Below are 22239 nucleotides of genomic sequence, written 5' to 3'. Positions count from 1 at the left end.
GTCTACTGTTACCAGGCAAAAATGTTTTTGGCTGCATGAAAAAAAATATGCATTAGCCGCACGTCAGTATAAGCCACAGTGCTCACAGTGTGGGGAAAAAGTAGCGGCTTATGACCCGAAAACTACAGTAGTTAGATTACTCATTACTGAAAAAAGAAACGCTGTTAGTAACGCCGTTACTTATAACGACGTTATTCCTATCACTGCTCATCATGCACAAGAACACACTGACAAAACATAGCGCGTTAGAATATATTTACTGTGTCCATGGTACTTATCAATAGATACACCCAAACTGTCTTAAGTAAATTATTTGATAGCATCATATGGACTCTGTAACAATAAATAACAGCATAATCACCTGCTTCTCCAATGTATAGACAGACTTCATCTCCACTGTGTAGGAGAAGAGCTGATAACAATAGTTCTTGTTCTATGCTGCAGCCTTGGTGAGTTTTGACATATGAACCACTTCTCCATTTGCAACAAATTGTAGCAAGTGCCGCTAACAGATTTTTATGGTAGAAAGATTAAAAAGCAGTAACAACCTTTTCAAACCATCTGAAACTCATTCAAATGGGATGTTTATAAACATTCTTCAGAGATTTTGCTCCATATTTAGATGATAGTATCACACAGTTGCTACAGATTTTTCAACTGCAAATCCATGCGAATCTCACATTCCATCCCAAGACTGAATTGAAATCTTGTGACAATGGAGGCCATTTGAGTATAGTGAACTTAACATGAAACCAGTTTGATTTCAGCTTTGTGAAATGGTGAATCCTGCTGGAAGCTGGTATCACAAGAGGGGTAGGCTGTGGTCATAAAGGGATGGACATGGTCAGCAACAATATTCAGCAGGTAGGCTCTGGTGGTTAAACAATGCTCCCTTGGTACTAAAAGAAGGAGAGGCATTGGTTAAACAATGCTCCCTTGGTACTAAAAGAAGGAGAGGCATTGGTTAAACAATGCTCCCTTGGTACTAAAAGAAGGAGAGGCATTGGTTAAACAATGCTCCCTTGGTACTAATGAGCACAAAGAGTGCCACGAAATTAAACCCCACACCATTACATGACCAGCAGTCTGAAATGTTGGTGATACGCAAGATGGGTCCATTATTTCCTGTAACATGCAACTGACTCACTTTAGGAGTCTACCTCAAATGGAAGTTAGATAAACTGCAGGGTTTTTCTTTATTTCTCAATATCATCCAGTTATTACTACAAGCTCAGCAAGCTAAAAAAAAACCAAACAAACAACAAAAAAACATCCCTTCAAATCAGCCTAGTTGCATGAGGGTGAATCTGCAAATAAAGTTAGAATCATTGAATCGAGTCTGAAGTCTTGAGATGCCAGTTTAGGAGGTGGGGTTGACAACTGGATGTTAAATATATGAAACTGGTTTTATAACCTATATAGAACCACCACTAGGGGGTGATCAAAAATTTGGGCTTTAACGCTGCAAAGCAGGAACCTCGTCCATCTTTATAAACAATCCCTTGGCTAAACTAAGCTAGTAACTTAACTGTAACTTATCATAATGTTACTTACTGTTACTGTGGAAGCTGTAGGCTCTTTCTTTATTGTAGCGATTCATCGAGTTCAGTTAAAAACATTCTTTTGGAGGCATTTCCACATCAATTAAGGGACTAAATTTGAAGTTAATGGTGCATTAACCATTATATAAACCCATTAATCACAGCCTATACAGCTCAGTGAAATGGATGCTGGAGTTTGGCGTTGCGTCATGAAAAACTTCCTCCATCACTTTCACCCTCTGCTTTCGCCTCGCTGGCAGAATAATTGCTGCTTCTCTCAGCTCTCATCTTTCAAAGAGAAAGAGGAAGGGAGGTCGTTTAATGTTTACACGTCAACAGGAAGGCGAGAGGGCAAAGGTCAGCGGGGGTGACCTCCGAGGCGGTGCTGACAGCAGGAGACAAACAAACACAAAGAGAAAAGAAGGAGAGGAAAAAGGTTTGGAGGAATGCACGAGGGTGAGCGAGTATGTGTCTGCATGTATGCCGGAGAGAGAGAGAATAATGGAGGAGGGAATCAAGACAGTTTCAAGGCTCCCCCTTTCTATTCGCTCGCTCGCCCTCGTTGTCTCGCTCTCTCTCTACCGCACATACACACACGCTGCCAGACAAGGTCACACACACACAAACACACACACACACGTTTTCATGCTTCACTGCCAAAGCCTTCAACGGTCTCTTTTCCCTCTCGCTCTCTTTCTCGCTGAAATGCAGACACTTGCTCGCTCGCCCACCGCTGCACTCGTCTGACCTGCTCGCTCTCTTTCCAGGGAGGGAAAATGAGGAAATCAATTAGACTCCCCACCTCCTCCTTCTCCTCCTGCCTCCTCCCTCCCCCCTTCAATCCTTTCTGATGTGGGCGATTTCATCCGGCAGGGACCCGACTTCTCGTCTTTCAGATCTTCTGGTGTTTTGTTATGTTCAGTTTTTAGATGTTCAACCAGAAGCGCTGCGACTGATGCAGGTGGAGGGTTTATGAAGGCTTAACATATCATATGGAGCAGAAATAAGAGTGCAGGATCAGCCTTTAACATTTATCCTGAAAGTTTTAACAAAATGTTAAAAATTTTCCACCAAAATATCCGTTCTTAAAAAACAACATAATTTCAGCTACATTGAGTTATTCAAATATATACAAAAAGCAATGACTTCAGTAGCTACTTGACTTGATTTGTTTTTTTGGAGCTAGTGCCCGGCTTAGGGCAGCAGGTTTTAATTCAATTCAATTTTTATTTATATAGCGCCAAATCACAACAAAAGTCGCCTCAAGGCGCTTTATATTGTACAGTATACTCTATAATAACAGATACAGAGAAAAACCCAACAATCATGTGACCCCCTATGAGCAAGCACTTTGGCGACAGTGGGAAGGAAAAACTCCCTTTTAACAGGAAGAAATCTCCGGCAGAACCAGGCTCAGGGAGGGGCGGCCATCTGCTGCGACTGTTTGGGGTGAGAGAAGGTTTACTAGGTTGTAGTAAATCAATGAATTATTTTCCATTAAACTGTGTGGAAAATGTGGACAATGATTTTTATTTCTTCCTAATCTTTTCTGGGAAGACACAGGACAGCCTGTAGGAGGCGCTAGAGAAGGTCTTCACTCCTTGCTGAATGATACAGGAGCCTAAAAAAACTAACACTGTTAACACACCAAAACAATAAATGAATAAAAGACATTAAAAAGGTTAGAACAGTAACCAAAAAGAAGTGTGAAAGAATTCTAGGATTCTGTCAGAAGTTTTAGTCTTTTATGGCGAAGGTTACGGGAGGTGGGAGGGGGACTACTCTGAATTTTCTTGGCAGTTCAACAAGTAATGATTTCTCCACATGCGTCATGTTTGCTACTATCATCAAAACTGTCTAATACCATGTTAAAACCAGCATTCTTTCTAATGATCAGCAGGGGGTGACTCCTCTGGTTGTAAAAAGCAATTTCATTAAACAGAAGTCCATGGAAAAATCATTCTACTACTTACTTGAACTCCCAACTCAGTGAACACTTTCCTGATGAGTTTATGGTCTCAGATGCTAGTTTGAAGTCTTAGTCAATAAAACATGAAGTTCATATTGGAAATTTTGGTCCCATTAGAGTGAAACAAGACCAGAAAGCAGGGAAGGATATACTGTGTGATTTATAAGTTGCAATGTCCAATGTTTCTCTGTTCAAGCTATAACTGGCTCATCATATCTGTTTTAAATTTGAGGTGCTGAAGTTAACCTCAAGGCTTAAAAATACTGATTCCCACCAGTGCTACCCCTAGTTTTCAATAATCAGAAGGTCGATCCCTGACTCTTGCAGTCCAAAGGCAGTCCAAAGCACTGTCACATCATGACAAGCAGGTCCTGGGTTTGACACCAGTCTGTGGACTTTTTATACAGAGTTTCCATGTGTTCTCCAAATACTCTAGCTTGCTCACATAGTGCAACATGTGGGGTTACTTTAATTTGCGATTCTGAATTGTGTGAATGGTCTCTATGTTAGCCTTGCAATAGTTTTGGTGATATATCCATGGCGTACCCTACCTCTTGCTCTATGACAACTAAGGTGCACACCCCCAGCCCCCCAACCCTTTATGACCCTGAAATGGATAAGCAGAAGAAAATGGATTGATGGACTGAAGACTCTTCGAAGGTGCCAAAAGCCTTCAATTCTACAAAATGTGACCTCTAGCAAGACAATCGTGGACAAACCTTTCCACCATTATTTCCAGTAAGTATTCACACTGCAAAAACTCAAGTATGTTGTTTGCATACTGAACTACATTGAAGCCACTTTATAGCATCCACCAATCCATCATTTTTGTATAAGGCATGCAAGCAGGAGCCTCCTGATGGCCTAATCTTCAACCACCCCAACCAGCTGCTTTGCAACCTGGGAATTCTCATCCTCCTTTCCAGCTCCAGTGCTGACCACACCCACTGAAAAACAATGCAGCATCACCAACATGCAATGTCGCAGCACCTGTCACTCCAGATCACTTACAATAACAGCAGGTATATTTTTAAGGTTACAAGGCACAGACTAGGTGAGGATAGTAGGAAGTTGGACACATGAACAGTTTGGCGTATTTGGGCAATTTTCAAAATAAAATGTCTCAGAATAAATGTAAGGGACGGAACAAAACTGCACCTAAGTCCTGTTGTCAAAGATGTCTACTTGGTGTATTCCCAGGGTTTCACTCGACAGAGGTTAATTCTGGGCTTTAACAACACTCCGAACGCCTTATGGAGTTATCGTTTCTAAACGGGCGCCAATCAAGAAAGGATGTCCTGACTGTCCTAAATCTTTAACCGGCCAATCACCATGTATAGAGATTGACAGACCACGTGACTTTCGCGCAATGCATGCCGGGCACCGGTGGCAAAACATTGAAATTGCCGCATTAAATGCAAGCATTTGCAGCACCGCAAAACGTTTATTCTCCGGTTCCAATACCTTCTTGGTTTTTCTTTCCTCACCAAAAAAGCTATGTACAAAACGAAGGAGAACAATGCTGGTCCGTACAAAGACAGACTCGACGAAAAGGCAAAGAAAAGGTACTTGGAAAAAGTCAAAGGAGTGAAAGGGTCAGACCCTTACGAGCACACAGAGTGGACAAAAGAGGTCAGCGTGCTGCCCAACTTTCACCACGCTCAGATTTATAATTATACGGTTCTTGGGTGAGTGCATACACTCATGAAGTTTTTAGTAACTTCAGGTCACTGCAACAAGCCCAGGTACAGTTTACCATCGGATGGGTACAGGACCTTGAAATGCACCGTGTAGAACACAAGACCATCGTACGAACAAAGGTAAGTTTACCAGTCTCACAAATCGCCTTCATAAATACACATTCGTTAACCGTTTATTAATAGGAGCTTTGAGCTCACGGTAATTAATTTGTAGTGAAAAGAATTTCTGGTACGCATTACAGAAATGTAGCAGTGACAATAATATTGTATGCTGTAATCGCACTGGACAATTAGTGATACAAAAATCTATATCCTGTGAATAAAAGTATATGTTTTCAGCGCCATATAAGACGTATTAACTACTACAAAACACTTACCTTGGTGGAAATGCTTGGAGCAGACTAACGTGAGCTGGAGTGTATTCGAACGTTATATTAGGTCTTCTCATAGCGGCAATCCAGGCCATCCCTCGCCTCTTCGTGACTTCAGAGACATGGCTTGGACAATTTCTCTTCCACGCCAGAATCCGATAAAAACCAATCACATTTCCCGTCGGCTTCACGCGGCTGTCGTTCGCCCGGCTTGTGCAGTTAATAATACAACAGCTTCTTGCCATTTTTTTGTGTCTTTTTATCGCTGTGTAACTGATTTCAATTGAAAGCCTGTGCCCGCTAGTACCTCTTGCCACGAGTTCCCAGAATCCTTTGCGGTTTTACCCCTGAATGACGTCACATTTTCAATCTCTATTACAAACCGTGTTTTATGGTCAAAATCAGCTTTTCTGTGGGAAAAACTAAAGGGCAACTGTTTCTTTCAGTTTGTACACATAATCGTTGCCTGATTAATGAAACATCGATCATAGCACCTAGGATGTAGCCTGTGCACATGGCTAGTGCCACTGTCGGTGTGCTTGTGTTGCTCTGTGATTTTATGGTCAAAACAATAGTTGGTGATGGAGTTTCTCTCTCCAAGTTCATCCATTATCTAGTAGTCAATTTAAGAAATACGGGCAGTTCAAGCACCATAGGAGGAACAGGCCAGTCGCAGTCACTGCGAGCTGCGTCAACACGACGTGTACTTTCATTTCTACGGAGGTGCATGCATATGTTTTTCAGAAGGATTTGCAGGTATAGAGTAAGGACGGTTTCACCGGCGCCCTCTGCTGTGCTACAGGTGGAATTAAAGGAGGTTTCGTGCAAATTTATTAACATGAAGTCAACTGGAGCTCATCGATCAGTGCTCATAAAAATGCTAACAACAGACTTTGTGTTACGACGTTTTAGCGGACATTTATAAAAAATGTCCTGTGTTTTGCAAGGTTCCGCTCATGTTAGCAATTTTCTTTTTTTGTTTATTCACCCTGTAAACAGTTTAGATTCAAATGAGCTGCGCTACTCTCATGCAACATTAAATACATGACAGTTTCATGCTGTAGCGCCCCCTAGCTATGCTGCATTAAGGCGTCGCAGGTGGTATTTTAAGCAAACCTGCAGGATTTATTGCTCCTGCTGGTGGGTTTTCTTTTTCTGTGTGCCGGCTGCTCGCTGGAAGAGAAAAATAGAGCCGAGCTTCGCCCGCAGCTGCAGAGGAAAAAAAACATCCGTGTGCGCGCATTAACACACACACACAGACACACACACACACACACAGAGACACACACACACACACACAGATGCATGCAGGCAATCAGGGCGTCACATGGAAGACTAAAAGTGTGTGTGTGTGTGTGTGTGTGTGTGTGTGTGTGTGTGTGTGTGTGTGTGTGTGTGTGAGGGAAATTAGACTGCCTCATTATTCAAATTGGCTCGAAGGAGAAACGACGCACTCGCCTCGTTTACGCCTCAACAGAGAGAGAGAGGGGAGAGAGGCAGAGCGAGAGCTCCCCGATCTGTCACTCCCTCCTCCCGCCTTCCTCCTCCGTCTCCTCGTTCTGTCATTCACCGTCCCTTTGTCCTCTCCCGCCCCCGTCTCCTCTGTCACTCACTATCCCCTCCTCTCCTTCCTCTTCCTCTCCCTCATCCCTCTCTCCATCACTCTCATCCCTCCTCCCCTCCTCCTCCTCCTCGTCCTCCGATCTGTCACTCCTTCCTCCCCCTCGTTCTCTCCTTCTCAAATTACATCCTCGTTGCCGCCTCGTTTCTCATCCCGTCGCCGAGGGCTGTCGCCGAGGACCGGCGAGGGCGCTAAACGATTTCCCACCATGCATCACTCTGCACACGCATGCACGCACTCACAAACACACACACACACATTTTTACCTTTTTCCATCTCCTTATAGAAATGCACATTGGACTAGTTGGTGAGACGGAGAGAAAGAATTTAAAGGTTCTCTGCATAGCCATCATAAATCATTATTAATGACGCCCGCATCAGATATTTGCTCTCCGTGTACGTGCTAGCATCGACCAAATCATTAATGAGTCATCCACAGGCTGTCCTGCTCTATTAGGTTACTTTACTGATACATGAATGTATGTTTTCCAACAGCTGGATTTAATTCCCCAAAACGGACGATCTATGCTGACACTGACCGCAGTTTTAGCCTGGCGGTTAAACTCTTCTTTGTTTCGGGGCATCCACTCATGAAGCAATTCGCTCAGCACGCAATGCATTGTCATGTGGGGGTGTCTGGTTCATGTTGCTTGGGTAACTCTGTAAGCTACCCGGTATCCTTCGCTGTCACTTACAATCGCTTCAATCTGTTGCCACAAAAATGATAAAAAGTTTGATTCTAGACCTGATCACTTTGAGACACCAACGATAACACTGAAGTCGGTGAACATTGTGTTGGGTGTAATGACCTAGGAGCCAGGTGAAATTGTAAAAATGGACCAAAAAACTACTTTCGATTACTTTGATCATTAGCAGGTTGCTGCAGTTGCCCATAGATTGTATGGAAGATGCCAACTTGTCTGCTAACTTGTTAACTACTTGCCAGGCAGTAGTAGTACAAACTGTTAAAAGCTAACCTTCAAAGTAAAAGTTGTGCCTTTTGAAATGTGTTGGTTCTATCACTGAGGCTTAACTTTTATACTGAAGTTTTGCACTTTTCAGTTTCAGTTGGCAACTATTTGCAGACAAGTTGGCATCTTCCAAGCAAACCATGAGCAATTGTGGGATTGATGCAGCATCCTTTCAGTTACCGATTTCACCTAGCAACAGTAAGTAACCACTCACGAAATGCACATTCTTCCCAAAGCAACCAGAGGATGTGGTGTGGATATGGATGTAAGTACTGTGATCTCACTAACTGGATAGTAAACTTCCGCCACGAAGCCTAAAGTCAAATATTGTCACCACTATCTTGATGTTTTAAAACAAATATGATGAGACAATGTGGCTGTCACTGTGAAATTATTTGCTCATTGACTAACGATTTGTGACTGAAAGACTTTCCTTTCATTACATAAAATAGAAATAATTTACAACTTAATGTTTTCTAATCTACCTATCTATCGACCATAGGTGAGGGTAGGGACGATGTACATCCCTACCCTCACCTATGGTCACAAGCTGTGGGTAGTGACCAAAAGAACGAGATCGCGGATACAAGCAGCAGAAATGAGCTCTAAAAGGTGGCTGGCCTCTCCCTTAGAGAAAGGGTGAGAGGTTCGGCCATCCGGGAGGGGCTCAGAGTACAGCCGCTGCTCCTCCACATCGAAAGGAGCCAGTTGAGGTGGTTCGGACATCTGACAAGGATGCCTCCTGGGCGAGGTTTTCGGGGCATGTCCCACCGGGAGGAGGCCCCGGGGCACACCCAGGACACACTGGAGAGATTATATCTCTTGAACGCCTTGGTGTTCCCCTGGACAAGCTGGAGGAGGTGGCTGGGGAGAGGGAGATCTGGGCTTCTCTGCTTAGGCTGCTGCCCCCACGACCCGGTCCCAGAAGAAGATGGATGGGTGGATGTTTTCTAATCATTGACTTAACACTAGTGGTTGAGTGAGTCCATAATGTAATCGGGAAGGTTTTTTTCCTTAGATATCTAGGGGACAGGAAAACTTATCTAAAATCTACCGCCTCCTAGTGGCCATTAGAAAGAATGCAGGTTTAAGGTACTTCTGCGTTGGCTTCATTTTTTTACACTTGCAAGCAAGTCCAGCTTTTGTACTATCTAAGGCTACGTTCACACTGCAGGCGAAAGCGCATCAAATCCGACTTTTTTGAGGCTATGTGACCCATATCCGATCATGGTATGACAGTGTGAACAGCACAAATCCGATATTTTCAAATCCAATCTGGGTCACTTTCGTATGTGGTACTGAATCCGATACATATCTGATGTTTTAGAAAGCGACTGCTGTTTGAATGGTCATGTCGCATTAAATCCGTCTTTTACATCACTGACACAAGACAGACGCCAATTATCAGCGCCCGAGAAGACATCGCGAACGCTTCCTGGCTATCCAGTGTAGATGTCAGTGAAACTGTTGGGAAGACAACGTTGGAGAAACGTGAACATTTTATGTGTACTGTATAATCTGCAGATTCTGACAGAAATCTGCAACTATCCTTTGAAGCACCGCTCCTCTCAAAAACAGCAATAAGGATCATTATTAGGCCATATGTAAATAACTTTATAACTTTATAACTTAAAGCAAAATTGGGAAACGTAAAGTCTGAAACAAGTCTTTATATTAAGGGCCATCAGTCAAACAATACTTTTTGGTCGGGTCTAAACAGAGCGCGTTGTGTGACGTCTTCTTTTGCGCATGCGGGCCGCTTTGAGGGTTCACACTAGAGCGCGTTTGCTGTCGCATTTTATTTGTAGTGTGAACAAGCAGACAAAAAAATCGGATTTGATCAAAAAATCGGAATTGAGCATTAAGACCTGCAGTGTGAACGTAGCCTAAGACTAATGCAGGCATTCATTTATATGTTGCTCTATAGATTTTTAAATATTTTCTCAAATTTGTGGTGTGCTTATTTAAGAATATACTAATAAATGATTAAAAAAAAAGTGCAACATATCAAAATGTTTGTCAGTTTATTGTGTACATTTACATCCTGCTTTTAAGGATTTGTGTTTGGAGTGGGTTTCTCTGTGCGATGAACGTGTTATCAGATTTCATGTGCTACACGAGCTGCGGCGTGATGTGAGTGTCGACTCTCCATGCAAACTTCACTTTAACTGTGAAAATCTGCTGTTCTTCTGTCATGTTTTTATGATCTGCTGCTGCTCATTTCATTTTGCATCTAATCACCGCTGACGATGGCATGAGAAACAGTAGCAGAGAGAGAGGGGGTGATGGAAAGAAAAGGTAAAGAGGCGAGAAGAAAGGACGAGCGGAGGGAAACAGAAAGAGACGGAGGCTAATGGATGTCTACAGGGTCGCATAAATCACACACATTCTGTGTGACAAATTGATCGCCCTGCTGCAAATTTCCCCCAGTGCAGCAACTGACAGGCGCTGTGTGCATGTTTGAGTGTGTGTATGCTTTCAGGAGGAGCCAACAGGACACAGCAGAGACAGAAGAAGAAAGAACCAAAACAAGAAGATGGAAAACAGACTGAAGTAAAGGTTAACAGGGACTGATCAAACTCTGTGTTGTCTCTAATGGCTCAGTCCCTCTAGAGTCAAAATAGGACAGCAACCTCTTTGCTACTAGGGGAAATTGGTGGATGCCTTGTTTTTGCATTGAAATTCATTGCATTAGGCAACCAGTTGCACCTGTTCACCCCACAGTTCAGTGAGCAACACTCTGAAGCTCTGGGCGACCACTTTTGTAACACACTAGCACAGGTTGCCTGATAGGAGGCAACCTGTCTGCAAATAATCACGGTCTGATTCACACTGACTACAGCTCAGTCTCAGACAGATTGTTGAAGGTGTGCAAATAATTGCAGTCTAATTTGTAAACGCCAACACATTGCAATCGATCTGATCTCAGCTTATCAATGTAACTCAGATCAAAGCAACTCATCATCCCTTTTTGCCACATGGGACTCAACTCAGCTATTTGTATTTCTCTGATATTATTGCATAAAGACAAGGCTGTAGCTACTATACTACTGCACTATTTAAAGTTTGCACAGTTTACATGAAATTGTCAACTTGACAAGATTCAATCATACACTTGTGGTACACCGATTTTATGACTGTCTTGACGCACTGATGTTGCTTTGACAATGTCGATATCTGACATCATACATGATAGAAATGTTACAACAGTTGGAAAAATATCCAGTTTGTGGAAAAAACTCAAATGCAATTACATTATTTCCAGTTTTGACTTCTTCTTCTCTTGCACCACTGGTAATGAGCCACATCTATAATGGTGCAGCAGAAATGGATGCGGCAACAATAACAAGCCAAAAACAAGTGGAACATTAACTAATGTTTACTAATGTTAGTCAGCAAATAGACTAAATAGCCTAAATAACAGAAAGTGACTGTGAACTATTTTGAACACAAGCTACCTGTGGTTAAAAAAAAAACAAAGGTGACACTTGCCACTCTCTTTTTTGGTTAGCAGTTTCCCATAGTTTGTCTGGAAGAGAGTAATTTGTCTGCAAGCACTTGCTGACTATTAGCCAAATGGTAGTAAAACTTAAAATTATTCGGCTGGAAACCAGAGTAAAATTGTGCCACTACTTACATACTTACTTTATACTTTGAAGGCAAATGTTCTCCATTTTCGTGTTTCACTAAAGTAGCCGTCCTCAGTGGAAAGCACAGACAACCACGGCAATCTGCTAACACCAAAATGTTTGCCAGAAGATTCAAGGAATACAAATGTTTCCATAGGAGGCAGAGGTTGCCAGGTTCTCACTGATCAGTCTCCAGCAACCACATAGCAAACAGTCATGGATTGGTCTCTAAACCAGTGTGAACAGATCTGGATTGACACTACATTGTCACACGCCCAAAATGGTGGATAAATTAATGTCATGTCGTTAGTGGTCACTTGACCGCAAACTAGGCAAAGGTGATCAAATTAATTCTTGAGGCTTTGGATTGGGGCTTCTCTAACCAATGGGTGATGTCAAGCTATATTTGTCTTTTATTCTCCTCTTAGCAAGTAAAGTAATGTTAGCTAGAAGAAACACACTCTAAAGGGAAGTCCACACAGGAAGTGACTAGCAGAGATGTTGTGATCATGAATCATTCATGATCATCCATCCATGCAGCCATCTATTCTCTTCTGCTTTTCTTTTTTCTTTCTTTATCAGTGTTGCCTGGGTGATGGAGCCTATCCCAGCTATCATTGGGCAAGAGTTGGGACACACTCTAGTCAGGTTGTCAGGGCTGGATTGTGAACCATTAAAAGTTAATGATGTTCAGCAGCTCAACAGGATAGCAGGTGAAGAAATTTCGGGCGATGCAAAGTGGAACAATTGAAGTAAACGTTTCTCAGCTTGAAGGCAAGCGACTTAAGTGACTACTAATAAGAGTAAGGGATACAGTTAAGTGATAAATGAAAACGTTACTTAGCCAACTAAAACCTTCGATGGCCACCAGTGATCAACTGCCAATGACAAAGCAGTGCTTGACTACTGGACGTTTGGATCCCCATTAACAAATAGGAATTTGACCTGAAAGATTTAATCCGTCAGTCAATCTGATAATGGCAGAAAGACGATAATAATATTGACCACAGTAGCTACAAAAATGAGGGTGGTTAGCTAGCTGTAACTTGTTAGGTCAGATACTTGAGTAAAATAAATAACATAATTTTTGTTCTTCTACTTTTTATTATCATAAATTATTTGCTGTTAACTTGGCAAAAAAAAAAGGTGTTTTTTAGTGCAACAACACATTCCTTGTTTTGGTGCCCCCTGGTGGTCAGGTTTTGATTAAAAAATTTTTTACATAGAAAATGTGTGAAAGCTGTCATAACAGAGACATTTGTGGTGTGTGTACATGTGTGTGTGTGTACATGTGTGTGTGTGTACAAGCTGTGGAAACCTCCGACTGTCTGTCAAAGCAGCGAGCCGCAGAGGGAGGAGGGAGACACACACACGCAGGCGAGAAACATCGTGTGGGAGAGAGAGCGAGCGGCGTGACAGGTGAATAATCAGAGCTGCAGCGCCGGCCGTCACGGAAACGAGGCCTGACAGCACCGACAACGCCGGAGACACGCACACAAAGAAAGACACACACACACACATAAAGAGGAGGGCTGGGATTAGGTTTAAAGTACAAATACACACACACACACACTGATCAGCAATCAATCACACAAAAACTTTAAACATGCTCCTCCACCCCCTCCTGCTGCTGGCCTTTGACCTTTAATTTTCACACTTTGCTTTCATTCCTCCACACGCAAACATTTACACACAAACTAATGAAAACCGTTTTTGTGTGTGGGTGTGTGTATGTGTGTTAATTATTCTGGGCCCAACCTCCCAAACACTAATTGGCACTCTGACACGCACACATACACAGACACATACACACACTCACTCTGCTGCACAGCGATATGAGGTGTGTGTGTGTGTGTGTGTGTGTGTATGTGTGTATGTGTGTGTGTGTACGTACAGTGGTGTTACCACAGCGCCCCCTGCTGACATCTTTATTGAAGTCTGTTAGAGGACAAACTGCAATAAATTAAATGAATGGAAACTTTAACTTTCAATAAAATGTATAAAAAACAATTTTAGATTAAAAACAAATTAGAACAGTGCTTTATTTAAATCAAGTGTGTTGTTTTTCGGGGGTCAATCCAGTCCCTTTATAGGTAAGTCTTACTACCTGGCAGCCCTCTTTAAAAAACCCTCTGGGCTTTTATTTTGAAGTCAGAGTGTATTATGCCCTGAATCTCATACATATGCATCGTGCGCCTGCAACATTAACTGTACCTTCTGCAGTATGGACTTTTCACTCCTGCAAACTTGACTGTAACTCATTGCACTGAAAAGCACTTTAAAGATAGTGACACCCCCTGTACTATGACCGGGTTGCATGCACTTGTGTTTTGTATCATGTTGTGCTGGTATGTGTCTTACTGTATTGTCTCCAGTTGGTCCAAAATGCAGCTGCACATTACCCCAGTGTTGGCCTCTCTACACTGGCTTCCTGCTCCTTACAGGATCCAATTAAAAATCTTCCTTTTTGTTTTTAAATCACTTAACGGCCCAACTCCTTCTTACCTGTCTGAGTTCCTATTTAATTATGCTCCAGAAAGAACCGTGAGCTCCAGGTCAAAACTAACCTTTAACTATTCCACGGACTAAACTGAAATCTCATGGTGACAGAGCCTTCTCTGTGGCAGGTCGCAGACTCTGGAATAGTCTTCCTCTTAATATTAGATCGCACAAACGCTCTAACATTTGAAATCATTATTAAAGACACATTTTTATGGTCTGGCGTTTAACACACATTGACCTAAACATTTTGGTTTTTGTGGTTGTTGTTTTAGTTGTTTTTATTGACTATTTTATTTATTTATTAAGTTTTCTATATTTTACTGCATCATTGTTGTGCATTTTACTTATTTTAGTGGCATTTTACATTGTTAAGCACTTGCATCATGGACTTTGGAAATGTGCTATATAAATAAACTTGACCTTGACCTTGCTCTATAAGTGAGCACACCAAGACAAATTTCCATTAACTATGTTGTTGAAACGGCCCAACAACTTTATCCCATTTTTTTTCCACCATCAGTTTGCACTTCACAAAAACATGCAGTAGGTGAATTATTATTTTGAGATAATTGACCAGTATTTTGAGACAATAATCTTAAAATGAGATTTGAGATACTAATCATAACTATTGGGTAAATTATCTCAAAATTTTGAGATGACAATTAACCAAACAATTTCAGATAATTCACTAAAAATATTGAGATAATGACCAAAAGGTTTTCGTAACCCAGAATTATGAGCTATTTACCCAATATTTTGAAATAATAACCAAAAATTCTGAGATACTAACCATAAATTTCAGGTAAACTATCTCAAAAATTTGAAATGTTCACCCAAGATCTTGAGAAAACCCTAAATTTTAGAATGTGGGATAAATGATCTATAATTTGATATGATTTACCCAAAATACGGAGATAATAACCCCATGTTTTGAGGTAACCCAGGCCTTTTAGATAAATAGCAAATTTTTTTAGATCATTTACTAAGCATTTTTAGATAATCTAAACAAAAGATTGAGATAATGACCCAAAGCGTTGAGCTAATTACCCAATATTTTGAGATAATCCACAATCCTGACATACTAACCCTATATTTGAAGTAAACTATCTGAAATCTGGAACAGTGAACACAAATTTTGAGATAACCCTAAATCTTTAGATAATGACCCCAAATTTTGACATAGTGTTGAGATAATTACCTAAAATTTTGAGACAATAACCTTATATTTTGAATGTAACATTTTGATATTTATGGGTTTGGTTTGAGGCCCAGAAGAAGTAAAAACAGAAACCAACATTATCCAGACATCATCTTAGGCCAGGTGATTTCACAGAGCTATTCAGGGACTTTTGGATGGGCATTATGTGCTCATTGCATGGCTGATAGTTCACCTGAATGGTATTTTACCTAATTGGGACAAACAAATTAAGGGGAGTGTTCCTATCCAAACCTGTCATACTGTTATAATAAAATATAATAATATAATATTAAATAATATAATAGTAAAATATAATAAAATTGGTCCATCTTAAAAACATTAAAAAATTATTTTTTAGTCATTTTTCTGACCTTCTATAAGGCTACTCTTCTTAATATTTGTTCCTTAATTTGTTTTTCTCCTTTTTATATTATTTTTCTTTATGTATAAATAACTGATGAATCAACATCACACTAAGCAGCAGATGGTTACTGGCAGGTGAAGAGGCGTTCACTGACTCCTCTGTGCTGGAAACTATCTGGCAGCTGAGTTTAGTCATTTCAGCTCCGAGGTCAGAGGGATTATGGAAGATTACAGGTGAATGGAGGTGTGATTGGCTGCAGATGTCCTGTTAGTCTTTCCATGAATTTAATGATCGACGAGATTCACCTGCTGATCTGATATGACCCAGAATAACCTGGCAATGACGACTTCCTGTTAATCAGCATTTTTACAGATCTAAAAAAAAAATGATTAAGACAGTATTTGATGCTTTTCTTTGTCACACAGAGGATTAATGTGAATCTTTCTGGAGTTGAGAGCAAGCAAAAAATCTGAAGAAAAAGACTATCAGCACTGGTGAATTTTTCATATGTAAGCTACGGCTTTGATTTGTAAGGTTAACCTACTGCGGGAGACAAATTACAGTTTTGGAGAGATACTGCTTAAATCTTTAATTTGTACCAACTTGCTGTGAATGACCATGATTTATTATTTATTATGATTGATTATTATTAATTATGATGATTTTTTTTTTTTATTAATACATCTACGTATATCTGTAGAGCCACGATGAATAAATAACGTGTCTGTAAGATCCCCAGTCTTTGCTGTATCTTATAGGTTATGACTAATATAATGTCAAACCCTGAACCTGAAGGTCGGGCTGCTCAGTTTAGGAAAGAAACAGCAAAAACAAACATAATTATAGCTATTCATTCACTTAACTGTCATATATTTGTTGAACTTTAAAAATACATGTCTTTTTACAGGAGCTTCCTTGCTCTTTAAATAAAACTGGGTCATTCAATGCCAGCTCATTAAATTCCTCCCACCTGACCATCACAGGCTTGCCTGGAAACTAATTTCAGGTTCCCAAATGTAAATTGACTCAAAAGGGATAAAGGGGTGTTTTTAGATGTTTTATCTAGAAAACTGCAGAAATATAAGCATTTCAAAGATTAACATTGAGGAAAAAAAACAAAAAACACTTTCACAAATTTATTAGAAATTTCCATTGTCTAAAGAAGTTCATCTGGATTTGGTGTATGGTGTCACACATGGGGAATATCACAGTGAAGTCTGTGAAACTACCTGGACTATTTTAAAGATATTATGTTCCTTAACACATGAAAGATCCCTGGTTTGAGACCAGAGGGATACACAAATCCTTACGGGGCATCTGGCATAAATAAATATGCCAAATCAAACATCTGGCGCTACCTGCTGTGGTGAGCCTTGTATATGAGAAGCTCTGGTTTCTACAGGCAAATCTGCTGTCAGATATCCAAATACTTTACCTAGAGCTCCACTTCTGAGAGTCCACATTCATAGAAACATGCTACCAGATATTTAGCCTAAAACATTTATTAAGGGGTTTTCTGCTGAAGTTTCTCATGTGATGTCATGCACACAAGGCATGAGGCAAAGGGCCTCCATTTCCAGTTTGTTACATTTTTTGTTTCACTACAGCTCAGAGGGCAGCTGGACAGAGTTTGTGGACAAATCCATCACTTCAAAGCAAAATATGACCTCTGCAAGACGCCAACAACTAAACCAAGCATAAGGAGGTATTTTTCATCTGGTTGGGGAATAGACATTTGTTCCTAGTGCCAGGTGGTCACTAACATGACTGTAGGCCTGTGTAACATAGGCTTTAGCAATCATTTTCCCTTTGACTGCAATCAACCGTCAGCAAACAGTTGGTAAATACTTAATAACAATAATATGAATTCCTTCATGACAAGTGGTTGCAGACTGGTTTCTAGGCCTGTGACTGGGGCCTTATTTACTTGATAATTCACTGTTACCGTGATTGTCACTCATCAAAAATGATAACTTAATGTCATGTGGTTAGTGGTCACATGTCCGCAAAACCTCAACATAATGAAATGTCAAATGACCCCTTAAAAAAGCATCTGAAACCACCTCTGCCTCTGAAACTTAGCAGATTCAGTTTTTAATTACCATTGAAACTGTTGGGTTAGTGCTGGACAAAGATCACTGTTGGGGTTAAACTACAACAGTTGCCACTTTTCTAAAGAGACGTTCTGTTTCAAGCGCAGAGACTGAAACTCGAACACGAGAACAAAAACCTTTACACAGTCACCTTTGTTCGGCATGCTAACATACCACTAGTGCTGTCATGGTAACATGTGGTCTGGAGCTGTAGATGGTTGCAGCCACACGGAAACCATTTTTTCAAATGTGGTCAGTAAGTTTTGATGAACGAAAAGACCAAAAATACACACCAAAAACTTTTAATGGTCAAACTGGACAGAAATAGAAAAACCAATAAACATCAGTATATGTACACCCAGCATTCTTCACACACACATACACACACAGACTCCAGAACGCCTTCAGGTGTAATCGACCATCAAGCAGTGTTCAATTCATTAAAATAAAGCTTTGAGACGACAAACAATCAAAACATTCACTTCTTTACGTTCAGTCCAATCAAATCAACAAAAATCTGCCAATAATCATTCGTTACACCGTCTCTTTTATTCAGCTGAAACCAGACAAAAACAATGGGTTTCTGCCAAACTCCTTAAAATTTTCAAAATTTTCCTAAGGTGCTTTAGTCCTTTAACAAACGGACAAACTGTGGCATCTTTAAAATATCAGAACTTCCACATTTAAGAAGCTACAACCAAAGAACTGAGAATTTGTGGTCTGGTTACAATCGCTTGTCAAGAGATATTAAGAGGTTATGAACGATCATGCACCATGAGAACTGGGTTCTTATTACTATTGGGAAATTTAAGGACTCCTATTTTCTCCTTTTTGTGCGTCTAAAGCTGTACAGAAATGTCAAGCCAGCTTCTTTTGTGCTCTCGTCTGTTTGCATAGTTTGGAATTTGCAGCATGAAATGAAGGATGTCAGGAGATTTTTTTTTTTTTTTTTTTAAAGGGCAGACAGATGTCAACCCTGAAAATAGAATGCAAGCAGCCAACCACCTAGATGAAGTCTTCAAAAAAAAAAAAAAAAAGAAAAAAAAGAAAAAGAAAGGGAAGTCCATTGAACATGTTTTAGCTCTTTAACTACAAACTGCTGTAGGGAGCTCAGAGCAGAGACACTCTAATCTGCTGAATCTTAACAGGATGTCATATCCAGAAGACAAAGAGTGGATTCAGGTGTTTAAAGTATGCCAGAGAAAGAGTTATTGGAATCAGAGACAGATTTTTGGCTCGATGGCATTCCACAGGGATTATACCAGGATCCTCTTTCATTTAAAATTTTTTAGTTTAGGTTTTTTTTAAGCTTATGTTTGTTTACAATTGTTTAGAACTGCAACAGATTTCTCCTGATGAAAGGTCAACTACCCGAATATTCAAAATTAATCAATTTTAGATTGTTTGTCCTTCTCCTGCATACCCACCATATATCTCTTAAACTCATTAATTTGATATATTTAAGAGCTGATAATCAAATTTAGTCTTAACTTTACAATATTTAAAACTGAATTTGCTACTAAAGCTACTTTGTGTAATCACATTCCATGTGATTGATCTCCAACATTCACCACCAGTGAGCAGCTGATGAATTAAAATGTTTTACTATTGGTTTATTTTGGAGGGTCTCAAGCAAAAACTCATGTGCAAACATTCTTTACAAATTCATTACCGTACTGACTTATTGTTTAGTAGCACAGATCCAGACTTAATTCAGAATTTTAAAGCTTGAATCAGTTTTGTGCTTAGTGACATATACTGATGTCACTGCCAAGTCTCTTCAAAAAGACCAAAGCATAAATTGGCTATAATGAATGAAGTCGGCATCAGTGCATGTGCCAAAATGAGATCCAAAAAGCTGCCAGTGAATACAAAAAAGTGGCATTTAAGATGACTTAACGACCCTCACAAGGACTGTTATTAAAATTGTAGTTCTCATTATTTGACAAAAAAAAATGCCCAAATTGTTCCAGTCACACAATCACAATCAATCTGCAGATATTTTTATTCACCGTTATTGGGACTGGCTAGTTAATTTAACACAATGATATCCACCACTGCAAGCTGTGAAAAAGCTTTTAAGTGAATTCTGGTGTCTGCACACGCTCCTTCCTTCACTTGTAGTTACTGAGCTAAAACCCACAGAGCGCCAACCGTCGGGACATTCAGCGGTCAGTTCCCGCAGCCGATCTCCTCCTTGTAGCGATTCGTCAGTGTGTTAGCTTTATGCGTCAGTTTCGACAGAACCGCGTGGAGTCCATTCAGGTGGAAGTGAAACTGCTTCTCCAGGTCATCCTCCTCTGCCACTACCACGCTGGCCACACCTGCCTTCTCCTTCCGCAACTCCTCGCCTTGCACGACGCCCCACTCGATGTCATTGCGGATGGATTTGAGCAGGATGTATGAGCTGTACATGTCAGCATCAGGCTGGAAGTAGGCGCTGTCATTGGCGGGACTGGTGTTACCTGTGCCACCACCGTCATCCCCACCATCCCCGTTCTCTGTTGGCTTCAGGTCATCCCTGTCGTCCAGCGGGACGTCCCGCAGCAGGCTGGGCAACATCACTGTCTGGTCCATGTTGTTGACGGCGCCAATGAAGCGGTTCATGGCGTTGAAGAGTGAGTTCTTCTGGTTGTAGGAGTCAGGTATCTGCATGACTGCGGCTGGTGAGGGCCCGTCTTGGCCAGCGGTCGCAGCGCCAAACTTAGCCCGCTAATGCTCCTTAAAGGATTACTGAGAGACTGCGGAGGCACTCACTGCTCCAAAATGGGCTAGCTCCTGAGCTGAAGGCCCCGTGTTTCTGCTGCAGGACTCCAGCTGACCCCAGAGGCATAAACCTGAAATAAAAAAACAAAAGGAAGAGGAGGAAGGATGAAGCAGCTTCAAATGGAGACCCAGCATGTCCAGAAGCGACAACTAGAAATCTGCAGGGTCATTTGAGGCCTTCATGATTTAACTACAGAGCTCAGGGATGGGAGAACTAGTCAGGAGCTCTAACAGTGTATCCTGCATCCATTATCGGACATCGGATCCCCCCCCCGTTACTCACTTCATATTCAGCCACCTCTGTTGCTGCTGGATGTCGGTTTACATTATTTAAATCCCTCTGTGCTGCACGGCCACAGCCTCGCATGCAAATAAGAAACGTGAGAAACGTGAGGTGCTGCAACGTTTTTCAAAAACAGCGTGAACACCTGCGGGGGCAGCCCGGGCAGAGGAGGAGGGGGGTCTGCGGGACAAAACACGGAAATGAAGGGGAATCACAGCGCCGTCCGATAAAAGCACCGGCCTCCACCTGCTTCATTCTAAAGCTAAACCAGGGGACCTTTGAACAGGTGGGACCAATAAACCATCTACCCCGTCTATGTAACTGTGAATTAGTGACGCTTACACCGCTTGAATCTTCATTTTAACCGGAACAAATGACCGCACATCTGCTCTTATTAGCCTCGCCACCCCAGCCAGCGGGTGATTCCGGGTACCGTTAGCTCGCTAAGTCGAATTTTAAACCGGGTAAACACCGGTGGCAGTGCGCCTACGTGAGCTTACCGTGTGTCGGCTTTGGTTCCTGGGTACCAAATCGCTGCTTCTGCCCGTTAAAGCTGTCCGGAAAGGGGATCGTGCAGACGGTCGGGCCGGTGGTGTTTGTCAGGGAGGCAGGACAGTCGGGGCGGAGCGAAACATGGGATCACGATCACAGCCAATCACAGAGGGCGTGACGTCACGGAGACCGTCGGTTAGTGTTGCATTGTTTATAAACTGACTTGAATAAAAATAAAGCTTTTTCTAAGCTTTATTTTTATTTCAAAAAAATAAAGCTTAGAAAAATAAAGCTTTTTCTAAGCTTTATTTTTATTTCGAAATAATATATTTATTTACATTTAAGGTTTAAAACGAAAACAGTAATTAAATTAAAATTTAAATATATTATTAAGACTTTGTTTTATTTTATATAGTTTGTCACGTTGTGACTGATGCAACCTTGTCCCCCCTCTTTGGGGGGAAATAAATTATTGTTACTTTTGTATGAACAAATAAGCATCAATATCCCCCTGAGAACCCAGGAAAAGAGAACTTTTGTGATTTCCTTCCTATTTGGAGGTAACAGAGACCACCCAAACACATCAGATATCAACGGAAAGCCCAAGATGTCCTCTATTTAGTACATCAGGACTTAGTAAGGTAGCTCAAATAAGTCAAAAGATGTAGATCAAATAATATATATAATGATAATGATAATCAGATCAGACTAGATTATATTTCAAAGGAGTCAAGGATGA

The 22239-nt window shown here is 41.1% G+C and overlaps 1 protein-coding gene across 2 annotated transcripts; it reads right to left on the bottom strand.

The window, feature by feature from the left end:
• Nucleotides 1-18245: 18245 nt before the first annotated feature.
• On the bottom strand, nucleotides 18246-21679 carry LOC116325021 (mid1-interacting protein 1-B-like). Of its 2 annotated transcripts, none has more exons than XM_031745822.2 (2): nucleotides 21509-21679; nucleotides 18246-20796 (listed from the first exon to the last, which is right to left on the bottom strand). In XM_031745822.2, exon 2 carries the CDS (start codon nucleotides 20612-20614, stop codon nucleotides 20132-20134), a length of 483 nt encoding a protein of 160 aa, XP_031601682.1. In that variant the 5' UTR covers nucleotides 20615-20796; nucleotides 21509-21679; the 3' UTR covers nucleotides 18246-20131. The 2 variants fall into 2 exon arrangements, with proteins under 2 accessions (XP_031601682.1, XP_039463399.1); XM_039607465.1 differs by lacking the exon at nucleotides 21509-21679 and adding an exon at nucleotides 21009-21436.
• Between the last annotated feature and the right edge of the window lie 560 nt (nucleotides 21680-22239).

The sequence above is a fragment of the Oreochromis aureus genome, linkage group 23, assembly GCF_013358895.1.
Source record: "Oreochromis aureus strain Israel breed Guangdong linkage group 23, ZZ_aureus, whole genome shotgun sequence".
Classification (NCBI taxonomy): Eukaryota; Metazoa; Chordata; class Actinopteri; order Cichliformes; family Cichlidae; genus Oreochromis; species Oreochromis aureus.
This window is presented reverse-complemented; position numbering and strand designations above follow the sequence as displayed.

What these genes read in the sequence shown, in the direction of transcription:
- LOC116325021 (XM_031745822.2), bottom strand. Translation starts at nt 20,614, where the DNA reads ATGCAGATACCTGACTCCTACAACCAGAAGAACTCACTCTTCAACGCC.